The 12209-nt window shown below is 47.5% G+C and overlaps 1 protein-coding gene across 1 annotated transcript in view; it reads right to left on the reverse strand.

The window, feature by feature from the left end:
* ikbkg (inhibitor of nuclear factor kappa B kinase regulatory subunit gamma) overlaps nucleotides 1–12209 on the reverse strand; it is a 78503-nt gene that overhangs the window by 24923 nt on the left and 41371 nt on the right. The window contains exons 3-4 of the mRNA XM_041181436.1: nucleotides 9654–9772; nucleotides 5946–6098 (exon numbers count right to left, since the gene is read on the reverse strand). Coding sequence (XP_041037370.1) covers nucleotides 5946–6098; nucleotides 9654–9772 — 272 coding nt within the window. The remainder of the gene's footprint in view (nucleotides 1–5945; nucleotides 6099–9653; nucleotides 9773–12209) is intronic.

The following is a 12209-nucleotide window of genomic DNA, read 5'->3' on the forward strand; positions in this document are numbered from 1 at the left end:
ATAGAATAACAGATGCCCGGGAGTGAGTTACAGACTGGAATCTAATCGAGGGGTTCGGGGTGGTTTATATATAGAATAACAGATACCCGGGAGTGAGTTACAGACTGGAATCTAATCGAGGGGTTCGGGGTGGTTTATATATAGAATAACAGATACCCGGGAGTGAGTTACAGACTGGAATTAATCAAGGGGTTCAGGGTGGATTATATATAGAATAACAGATACCCGGGAGTGAGTTACAGACTGGAATCTAATTGAGGGGTTCGGGGTGGTTTATATATAGAATAACAGATACCCGGGAGTGAGTTACAGACTGGAAGCTAATCGAGGGGTTCGGGTGGGTTTATATATAGAACAACAGATACCCGGGAGTGTGTTACAGACTGGAATCTAATCGAGGGGTTCGGGGGGGTTTGAATATAGAATAACAGATATCCGGGAGTGAGTTACAGACTGGAATCTAATCGAGGGGTTCGGTGGGTTTATACATAGAATAACAGATACCCGGGAGTGAGTTACAGACTGGAATCTAATCGGGGAGCTCAGGGTGGTTTATATATAGAATAACAGATACCAGGGAGTGAGTTACAGACTGGAATCTAATCGAGGGGTTCAGGGGGTTTTTATATAGAATAACAGATACCCGGGAGTGAGTTACAGACTGGAAGCTAATTGAGGGGTGTGGGGTGCTTTATATATAGAATAACAGACACCCGGGAGTGAGTTACAGTCTGGAATCTAATCGAGGGGTTCAGGGTGGATTATATATGGAATAACAGATACCAGGGAGTGAGTTACAGGCTGGAATCAAATCGAGGGGTTCGGGGTGGTTTATATATAGAATAACAGATGCCCGGGAGTGAGTTACAGACTGGAATCTAATCGAGGGGTTCGGCGGAGTTTATATATAGAATAACAGATACCCGGGAGTGAGTTACAGACTGGAAGCTAATCGAGGTGTTTCAGGGGTTTATATATAGAACAACAGATACCCAGGAGTGAGTTACAGACAGGAATCTAATCGAGGTGTTTCAGGGGTTTATATATAGAATAACAGATACCCGGGAGTGAGTTACAGACTGGAAACTAATCGAGGGGTTCAGGGTGGTTTATATATAGAATAACAGATACCCGGGAGTGAGTTACAGACTGGAATCTAATCGAGGGGTTCGGGGTGGTTTATATATAGAATAACAGATGCCGGGAGTGAGTTACAGACTGGAATCTAATCGAGGGGTTCGGGATGGTTTATATATAGAATAACAGATACCCGGGAGTGAGTTACAGACTGGAATCTAATCGAGGGGTTCGGGGTGGTTTATATATAGAATAACAGATACCCGGGAGTGAGTTACAGACTGGAATCTAATCGAGGGGTTCAGGGGGGGTTTATATATAGAATAACAGATACCCAGGAGTGAGTTACAGACTGGAATCTAATCGAGGTATTTCAGGGGTTTATATATAGAATAACAGATACCCGGGAGTGAGTTACAGACTGGAATCTAATCGAGGGGTTTGGGGGGGTTTATATATAGAATAACAGATACCCGGGAGTGAGTTACAGACTGGAATCTAATCGAGGGGTTCGGGGTGGTTTATATATAGAATAACAGATACCCGGGAGTGAGTTACAGACTGGAATCTAATCGAGGGGTTCGGGGTGGATTATATATAGAATAACAGATACCCGGGAGTGAGTTACAGACTGGAATCTAATCGAGGGGTTCGGGGTGGTTTATATATAGAATAACAGATACCCGGGTTTGAGTTACAGACTGGAATCTAATCGAGGGATTCGGGGGGTTTATATATAGAATAATAGATACCCGGGAGTGAGTTACAGACTGGAATCTAATCGAGGGGTTCGGGGTGGATTATATATAGAATAACAGATACCCGGGAGTGAGTTACAGACTGGAATCTAATCGAGGGGTTCGGCGTGGTTTATATATAGAATAACAGATACCCGGGAGTGAGTTACAGATTGGAATCTAATCGAGGGATTCGGGGGTTTATATATAGAATAACAGATACCCGGGAGTGAGTTACAGACTGGAATCTAATCGAGGGGTTCGGGGGGGTTTATATATAGAATAACAGATACCTGGGAGTGAGTTACAGACTGGAATCTAATCGAGGGGTACGGGGGGGTTTATATATAGAATAACAGATACCCGGGAGTGAGTTACAGACTGGAATCTAATTGAGGGGTTCGAGTGGTTTGTATATAGAATAACAGATACCCGGGAGTGAGTTACAGACTGGAATCTAAACGAGGGGTTCGGGGTGGTTTATATATAGAATAACAGATGCCCGGGAGTGAGTTACAGACTGGAATCTAATCGAGGGGTTCGGGGTGGTTTATATATAGAATAACAGATACCCGGGAGTGAGTTACAGACTGGAATCTAATCGAGGGGTTCGGGGTGGTTTATATATAGAATAACAGATACCCGGGAGTGAGTTACAGACTGGAAGCTAATCGAGGGGTTCGGGTGGGTTTATATATAGAACAACAGATACCCGGGAGTGTGTTACAGACTGGAATCTAATCGAGGGGTTCGGGGGGGTTTGAATATAGAATAACAGATATCCGGGAGTGAGTTACAGACTGGAATCTAATCGAGGGGTTCGGTGGGTTTATACATAGAATAACAGATACCCGGGAGTGAGTTACAGACTGGAATCTAATCGGGGGGCTCAGGGTGGTTTATATATAGAATAACAGATACCAGGGAGTGAGTTACAGACTGGAATCTAATCGAGGGGTTCAGGGGGTTTTTATATAGAATAACAGATACCCGGGAGTGAGTTACAGACTGGAAGCTAATTGAGGGGTGCGGGGTGCTTTATATATAGAATAACAGACACCCGGGAGTGAGTTACAGTCTGGAATCTAATCGGGGGGTTCGGGGTGGTTTATATATAGAATAACAGATACCCGGGAGTGAGTTACAGACTGGAATCTAATCGAGGGGTTCGGGGGGGTTTATATATAGAATAACAGATACGCGGGAGTGAGTTACAGACTGGAATCTAATCGAGGGGTTCAGGGTGGTTTATATATAGAATAACAGATACCCGAGAGTGAGTTACAGACTGGAATCTAATCGAGGGATTCGGGGGTTTATATATAGAATAACAGATACCCGGGAGTGAGTTACAGACTGGAATCTAATCGAGGGGTTCGGTGGGGTTTATATATAGAATAACAGATACCCGGGAGTGAGTTACAGACTGGAATCTAATCGAGGGGGTCGGGTTGGGTTTATATATAGAATAACAGATACCCGGGAGAGAGTTACAGACTGGAATCTAATCGAGGGGTTCGGGGGGGTTTATATATAGAATAACAGATACGCGGGAGTGAGTTACAGACTGGAATCTAATCGAGGGGGTCGGGTTGGGTTTATATATAGAATAACAGATACCCGGGAGAGAGTTACAGACTGGAATCTAATCGAGGGGTTCGGGGTGGTTTATATATAGAATAATAGATACCCGGGAGTGAGTTACAGACTGGAATCTAATCGAGGGGTACGGGGGGGTTTATATATAGAATAACAGATACCCGGGAGTGAGTTACAGACTGGAATCTAATCGAGGGGTTCGGGGTGGTTTATATATAGAATAACAGATACCCGGGAGTGAGTTACAGACTGGAATCTAATCGAGGGGTTCGAGTGGTTTGTATATAGAATAACATATACCCGGGAGTGAGTTACAGACTGGAATCTAAACGAGGGGTTCGGGGTGGTTTATATATAGAATAACAGATGCCCGGGAGTGAGTTACAGACTGGAATCTAATCGACGGGTTCGGGGTGGTTTATATATAGAATAACAGATACCCGGGAGTGAGTTACAGACTGGAATTAATCGAGGGGTTCAGGGTGGATTATATATAGAATAACAGATACCAGGGAGTGAGTTACAGGCTGGAATCAAATCGAGGGGTTCGGGGTGGTTTATATATAGAATAACAGATGCCCGGGAGTGAGTTACAGACTGGAATCTAATCGAGGGGTTCGGGGTGGTTTATATATAGAATAACAGATGCCGGGAGTGAGTTACAGACTGGAATCTAATCGAGGGGTTCGGGATGGTTTATATATAGAATAACAGATACCCGGGAGTGAGTTACAGACTGGAATCTAATCGAGGGGTTCGGGGTGGTTTATATATAGAATAACAGATACCCGGGAGTGAGTTACAGACTGGAATCTAATCGAGGGGTTCAGGGGGGGTTTATATATAGAATAACAGATACCCAGGAGTGAGTTACAGACTGGAATCTAATCGAGGTATTTCAGGGGTTTATATATAGAATAACAGATACCCGGGAGTGAGTTACAGACTGGAATCTAATCGAGGGGTTCGGGGGGGTTTATATATAGAATAACAGATACCCGGGAGTGAGTTACAGACTGGAATCTAATCGAGGGGTTCGGGGTGGTTTATATATAGAATAACAGATACCCGGGAGTGAGTTACAGACTGGAATATAATCGAGGGGTTCGGGGTGGATTATATATAGAATAACAGATACCCGGGAGTGAGTTACAGACTGGAATCTAATCGAGGGGTTCGGGGTGGTTTATATATAGAATAACAGATACCCGGGTTTGAGTTACAGACTGGAATCTAATCGAGGGATTCGGGGGGTTTATATATAGAATAATAGATACCCGGGAGTGAGTTACAGACTGGAATCTAATCGAGGGGTTCGGGGTGGATTATATATAGAATAACAGATACCCGGGAGTGAGTTACAGACTGGAATCTAATCGAGGGGTTCGGGGTGGTTTATATATAGAATAACAGATACCCGGGAGTGAGTTACAGATTGGAATCTAATCGAGGGATTCGGGGGTTTATATATAGAATAACAGATACCCGGGAGTGAGTTACAGACTGGAATCTAATCGAGGGGTTCGGGGGGGTTTATATATAGAATAACAGATACCTGGGAGTGAGTTACAGACTGGAATCTAATCGAGGGGTTCATGGGGTTTATATATAGAATAATAGATACCTGGGTGTGAGTTACAGACTGGAATCTAATTGAGGTGTTCGGGGTGGGTTATATATAGAATAACAGATACCCGGGAGTGAGTTACAGACTGGAATCTAATCGAGGGGTTCGGGGGGGTTTATATATAGAATAACAGATACCCGGGAGAGAGTTACAGACTGGAATCTAATGAGGGGTTCGGGGTGGTTTATATATAGAATAACAGATACCCGGGAGTGAGTTACAGACTGGAATCTAATTGAGGGGTTCGGGGTGGTTTATATATAGAATAACAGATACCCGGGAGTGAGTTACAGACTGGAATCTAATCGAGGGGTTTGTGGGGTTTATATATAGAATAACAGATACCCAGGAGTGAGTTATAGACTGGAATCTAATCGAGGGGTTTGTGGGGTTTATATATAGAATAACAGATACCCGGGAGTGAGTTACAGACTGGAATCTAATCGAGGGGTTTGTGGGGTTTATATATAGAATAACAGATACCCGGGAGTGAGTTACAGACTGGAATCTAATCGAGGGGTTTGTGGGGTTTATATATAGAATAACAGATACCCGGGAGTGAGTTACAGACTGGAATCTAATCGAGGCGTTCGGGGTGGTTTATATATAGAATAACAGATACCCGGGAGTGAGTTACAGACTGGAATCTAATGAGGGGTTCGGGGTGGTTTATATATAGAATAACAGATACCCGGGAGTGAGTTACAGACTGGAATCTAATCGAGGTGTTCAGGGAGTTTATATATAGAATAACAGATACCCGGGAGTGAGTAACAGACTGGAATCTAATCGAGGGGTTTGTGGGGTTTATATATAGAATAACAGATACCCAGGAGTGAGTTATAGACTGGAATCTAATCGAGGGGCTCGGGGTGGGTTATATCTCAGGGTTGCTCATTACTCACTTGTCCTCAGATGCGTTGAGCCGCTCCTTTTTCAGTGCAGACTCGTAGTTGTGCACTGCAATTCGCAGCTGATCAACCGTGACACTGTGCTGCTTCTTCTGGATCTCTGTGTCCTGTTCCAGGGATCGCAGCTTCTCCTCCACAGTGCAGTATCTGCTCATTGGAACAGGAGAAGTGGCGGTAATGGAAGGAGTGATAGAGAGGGAGAGACACAGAGAGAGAGCGAGAGACAGAGAGAGACATGGAGAGAGACAGGGAGAGAGACAGAGAGACACAGAGGGACAGAGAGAGAGAGAGAGACTCAGAGAGAGAGAGACAGAGAGAGAGACAGAGAGAGAGAGACAGAGACAGACAGGGAGAGAGAGACAGATAGAGACACAGAGAGACACAGAGAGAGACACAGAGAGAGAGAGACAGAGAGAGAGACAGACAGAGAGAGAGAGAGAAAGAGAGACAGAGAGAGAGAGAGAGAGACAGGGAGAGAGAGAGACAGAGAGAGAGACAGGGAGAGAGAGACAGAGAGACACAGAGAGAGAGAGAGACAGAGAGAGAGACAGAGAGAGAGAGAGACAGAGAGAGACAGGGAGAGAGAGACAGAGAGAGACAGAGAGACACAGAGAGACAGAGAGAGAGACACAGAGAGAGAGACAGAGAGAGAGACAGAGAGAGAGACAGACAGAGAGAGAGAGAAAGAGAGAGACAGAGAGAGAGAGAGACAGGGAGAGAGAGACACAGAGAGAGAGACACAGAGAGAGAGAGACAGAGAGGGAGAGACAGAGAGAGAGAGACAGAGAGAGAGAGAGAGACAGAGAGAGAGAGACAGAGAGAGAGAGAGAGAGAGACAGAGAGAGAGAGACAGAGAGAGAGACAGAGAGACAGAAAGAGAGACAGGGAGAGAGAGACAGAGAAAGAGAGAGACAGAGAGAGAGAGAGAGACAGGGAGAGAGAGAGACAGAGAGAGAGACAGGGAGAGAGAGACAGAGAGACACAGAGAGAGAGAGACAGAGAGAGAGAGACAGAGAGAGAGAGAGAGAGAGAGACAGAGAGACAGGGAGAGAGAGACAGAGAGACACAGAGAGACAGAGAGAGAGACAGAGAGAGAGAGACAGAGAGAGACACAGAGAGAGAGACAGAGAGAGAGACAGAGAGAGAGACAGACAGAGAGAGAGAGAAAGAGAGAGACAGAGAGAGAGAGACAGGGAGAGAGAGACACAGAGAGAGAGACACAGAGAGAGAGAGACAGAGAGGGAGAGACAGAGAGAGAGAGACAGAGAGAGAGAGAGAGACAGAGAGAGAGAGACAGAGAGAGAGAGAGAGAGACAGAGAGAGAGACAGAGAGACAGAAAGAGAGACAGGGAGAGAGACAGAGAGAGAGACAGAGAGAGAGAGACAGAGAGAGAGAGGGACAGAGAGAGAGAAAGAGAGAGAGAGGGACAGAGAGAGAGACAGAGAGACAGAGAGAGAGAGAGACAGAAGGAGAGACAGAGAGAGAGAGGGACAGAGAGAGAGGGAGAGACAGAGAGAGAGAGGCAGAGAGACAGTGAGAGACACAGAGAGAGAGAGAGAGAGAGAGGGACAGAGAGAGAGGGACAGAGAGAGAGGGAGAGTCAGAGAGAGAGAGACAGAGAAAGAGACAGACAGAGAGAGAGAGAGAGACAGAGAGAGAGAGAGAGATAGACAGAGAGAGGGACAGGGAGAGAGGGACAGAGAGAGAGGGAGAGACAGAGATAGAGAGAGAGAGATAGAGAGAGAGGGACAGGGAGAGAGGGACAGAGAGAGAGGGAGTGACAGAGATAGAGAGAGACAGGCAGGGGGACGAATCAACTGCAAACGTTCTGCATCCAGCAGACATTTGACCCTGGAGGTTTAGAGAGGCTGAGAGCTCCCAGTTCACGTTCAATCCCATCTCTTCAAATTGCAGCCCTCCCTATGTCTGTAACCTCCTCCAGCTCCTACACCCCTCCCTATCTCTGTAACCTCCTCCAGCCCCTACACCCCTATCTCTGTAACCTCCTCCAGCCCCTACAACCCTCCCTATCTCTGTAACCTCCTCCAGCCCCTACACCCCTATCTCTGTAACCACCTCCAGCCCCTACACCCCTCCCTATCTCTGTAACCTCCTCCAGCCCCTACACCCCTCCCTATCTCTCTAACCCTCCTCCAGCCCCTACACCCCTCCCTATCTCTGTAACCCTCGTACAACACTCCGAGATCTCTGCGCTCCTCCAATTCCGGCCTCTTGACCATCCCCCGATTCCCATCGCTCCACCATTGGCGGCCGGGCCTTCAGCTGCCTGGGGGGGGCCCTGAGCTCTGGTATTCCCTCCCCAAACCTCTCCTCCTCTCTCTGTCTCTCTCTCTCTCTGTCTCGCGCTCGCCCTCTCTCGCTCTCTCTGTCTCCATCTCTCTCTCTCTCTCTCTCCTCCATTAAGCCTTTCTTCAGAACTGACCTCTATCACCGCACTTTCGGGTACCTGTCCCTAACATCTCAGGGTCTAATTTAAGCTCCTGTGAACGGCTTTATAAGGCTTTAGGACATTACAGGCGCTATATGAATGCGGGACGTTTGTTTCAATGAGTAATGCCTTGTGTGGAGGGCCAGTGCGATGTCCAGGATTCTCGTTTGAATATTGCTATCAAGGGAGGTGTTGAACTTTGTCATCTTGCACTCATCAGGACACCTCGCAGGACTACCAGTATCAAAGGGGGAAATAACAATTTATACTGTATGTGAGAGAGTGCTGATTGGTTGTCAAGAAGAATCTGGTAGAGGCGTTGCTCTGGAGAATGCACCAGTTGATGGTGACTGAGAGTTAACTGCCAAGCACTGTTTCAAATTTGAACCAGGCAGCTCGGCCCTGATTGGTCAAGATGTTGCCCCTGAGGAATGAGTCAGGGAGTGGCTGCCACTTATTTTGTTTAGCTGAAGCAGGCGCAATGTGTGTATGTGTCCTTCCTGTCTGCAAGGAACAGGGCTCCGTGGATTAATATATGGAGCTTCAAGTGGACGTGAATGTGCCACACTCCGAGCCCGAACTGGCAAGCTTAACTATAGTTGTCAGCGTAATTTTTAAGCACACTGAGGGTGGTTTAGCAAGTGTTGCCCAATCGTGGAATCACATCTAATGTTGGACACGGTGTTTTGAGCTTTGCGAGCAGGGGCTGGTTAGGTATGGCCTGTACCCTGCTCCTTGCCAACTGCGTCTGGGACATGTGGGTTGATATGAAATGCCAGCTGTTGGGCCTGCAACCCAGTCTCACACTGGCACTGAAATTCATACACCACATGACTCATTTAGCCGATAGGACAATCCACCTGCCAAACCAAATCAGCACTCTCTTCCCATGCAGTGCAAATTGTTGTCTTCCTTTGATACGGATAGCCTTGAGAAAGTTCCTGATGAGTGCCAGACAAAAAGGATTGACATGTCCCCTTTTCTCAGCAACCACGCCGGATCGGCCAGAACCAGACATTGCTATGATTCAACGCCCCCCCCACCCCCCCCACCACCCCCCACCCCCCCCCGCCGCCCCCAACTCGGTCGATCAGCCTGTTTGAATGCTCGCTGTGCGGAGCAGGCGCTGTGAGGGACGGCACATTGTGGTGGGGGAGCAGCGAGCGCCGGAGGGAGGGGGGAGCGGTGACGGTAAGCTCCTCGCGAGAGTGGACGGCGACCAGCCTGACCGGCAGCGAGGACACTGACTCACTTCAGCTCCAGCTCCGAGCAGGACTTGGTCTTCACCTCGAGACTCAACTGGCTTTCCTGCAATTCCGCCAGGAGTGACGTCACCTGTGCCTTAAGGGAGGCCTGGTCCTCCGTCATCTGCTGCAAGAGAGAGAGCGACCGGTGTTAAACTGATGTACCCTACACCCCTCAATGTAACACTCTGATATATCCCACACCCCTCACTGTAACACTCTAATATACCCCACACCCCTCACTGTAACACTCTGATATACCAGACACCCCTCACTGTAACACTCTGATATACCACACTCCCCTCACTGTAACACTCTAATATACCCCACACCCCTAACTGTAACACTCTGAGAAACCCCACACCTCTCACTATAACAGTCTGATATACCCCACACCCCTCACTGTAACACTGATATACCCCACACTCCTCACTGTAACACTGATATACCCCACACCCCTCACTGTAACACTGATATACCCCACACCCCTCAATGTAACACTCTGATATACCCCATTCCCCTCACGGTAACACTCTGATATATCCCGCACCCCTCACTGTAACACTCTGATATATTCCGCACCCCTCACTGTAACACTCTGATATACCCCACACCCGTCACTGTAACACTCTGATATACCCCACACCCCTCATTGTAACACTCTGCTGTACCCCACACCCCTCACTGTAACACTCTGATATACCCCACACACCTCGCTGTAACACCCTGCTGTACCACACACCCCTCACTGTAACACTCTGCTATAACCCACACCCCTCACTGTAACACTCTGATATACCCCACACCCCGCACTGTAAAACTCTGATATACACCACACCCCTCAATGTAACACTCTGATATACCCCACACCCCTCACTGTAACACTGATATACCCCACACTCCTCACTGTAACACTGATATACCCCACACCCCTCACTGTAACACTGATATACCCCACACCCCTCAATGTAACACTCTGATATACCCCATTCCCCTCACGGTAACACTCTGATATATCCCGCACCCCTCACTGTAACACTCTGATATATTCCGCACCCCTCACTGTAACACTCTGATATACCCCACACCCCTCACTGTAACACTCTGATATACCCCACACCCCTCATTGTAACACTCTGCTGTACCCCACACCCCTCACTGTAACACTCTGATATACCCCACACACCTCGCTGTAACACCCTGCTGTACCACACACCCCTCACTGTAACACTCATATACCCCACACCCTTCACTGTAACACTCTGCTATAACCCACACCCCTCACTGTAACACTCTGATATACCCCACACCCCGCACTGTAAAACTCTGATATACACCACACCCCTCACTGTAATACTCTGATATACCCCACACCCATCACTGTAACACACTGATATAGCCCACACCCCTCACTGTAACACTCTGATATACCCCACACCCCTCAATGTAACACTCTGATATACCCCACACCCCTCAATGTAACACTCTGATATAGCCCACACCCCTCACTGTAACACTCTGATATACCCCACACCCCTCACTGTAACATGCTGATATACCCCACACCCCTCACTGTAACACTGATATACCCCACTACCGTCAATGTAACGCTGTGATATATCCCACACTGCTCACTGTAACACACTGATATAACCCACACCCCTCATTGTAACACTCTGATATACTCCACACCCCTTACTGTAACACTGATATACCCCACACTCCTCACTGTAACAATGATATACCCCACACCCATCACTGTAACACTCAGATATACCCCACACCCCTCACTGTAACACTGATATACCCCAGACCCTTCACTGTAACACACTGATATACCCCACACCCCTCACTGTAACACTCTGATATACCCCACACCCCTCAATGTAACACTCTGATATATCCCACACCCCTCACTGTAACACAATGATGTACCCCACACCCCTCATTGTAACACTGATATACCCCACACCCCTCACTGTAGCACTCTGATATACCCCACACCCCACATTGTAACACTTTGATATACCCCACACCCCTCAACGTAACACTCTGATATAGCCACACCCCGCACTGTAACACACTGATATACCCCACACCCCTCACTGTAACACTCTGATATACCCCACACCCCTCACTGTAACAATGATATTCACCACACCCCTCACTGTAACAGTGATATACCCCACACCCCTCACTGTAAAACTCTAATATATCCCACAACCCTCACTGTAACACTCTGATCTACCCCACACCCCGCACTGTAACACTCTGATATACCCCACACCCCTCACTGTAACACTCTGATATACCCCACACCCACCACTGTAAAACTCTGATATACCCCCCACCCCTCACTGTAACACTCTGATGTACCCCACATCCCTCATTGTAACACTGATATACCCCACACGCCTCACTGTAACACACTGATATACCACACACCCCTCATTGTAACACTGATATACCCCACATGCCTCACTGTAACACTCTGATATACCCCACACCCCTCATTGTAACACTCTGATATATCACACACCCCTCACTGTAACACTCTGATATAC

The sequence above is a fragment of the Carcharodon carcharias genome (genome assembly GCF_017639515.1).
Source record: "Carcharodon carcharias isolate sCarCar2 chromosome 35 unlocalized genomic scaffold, sCarCar2.pri SUPER_35_unloc_4, whole genome shotgun sequence".
Classification (NCBI taxonomy): domain Eukaryota; kingdom Metazoa; phylum Chordata; class Chondrichthyes; order Lamniformes; family Lamnidae; genus Carcharodon; species Carcharodon carcharias.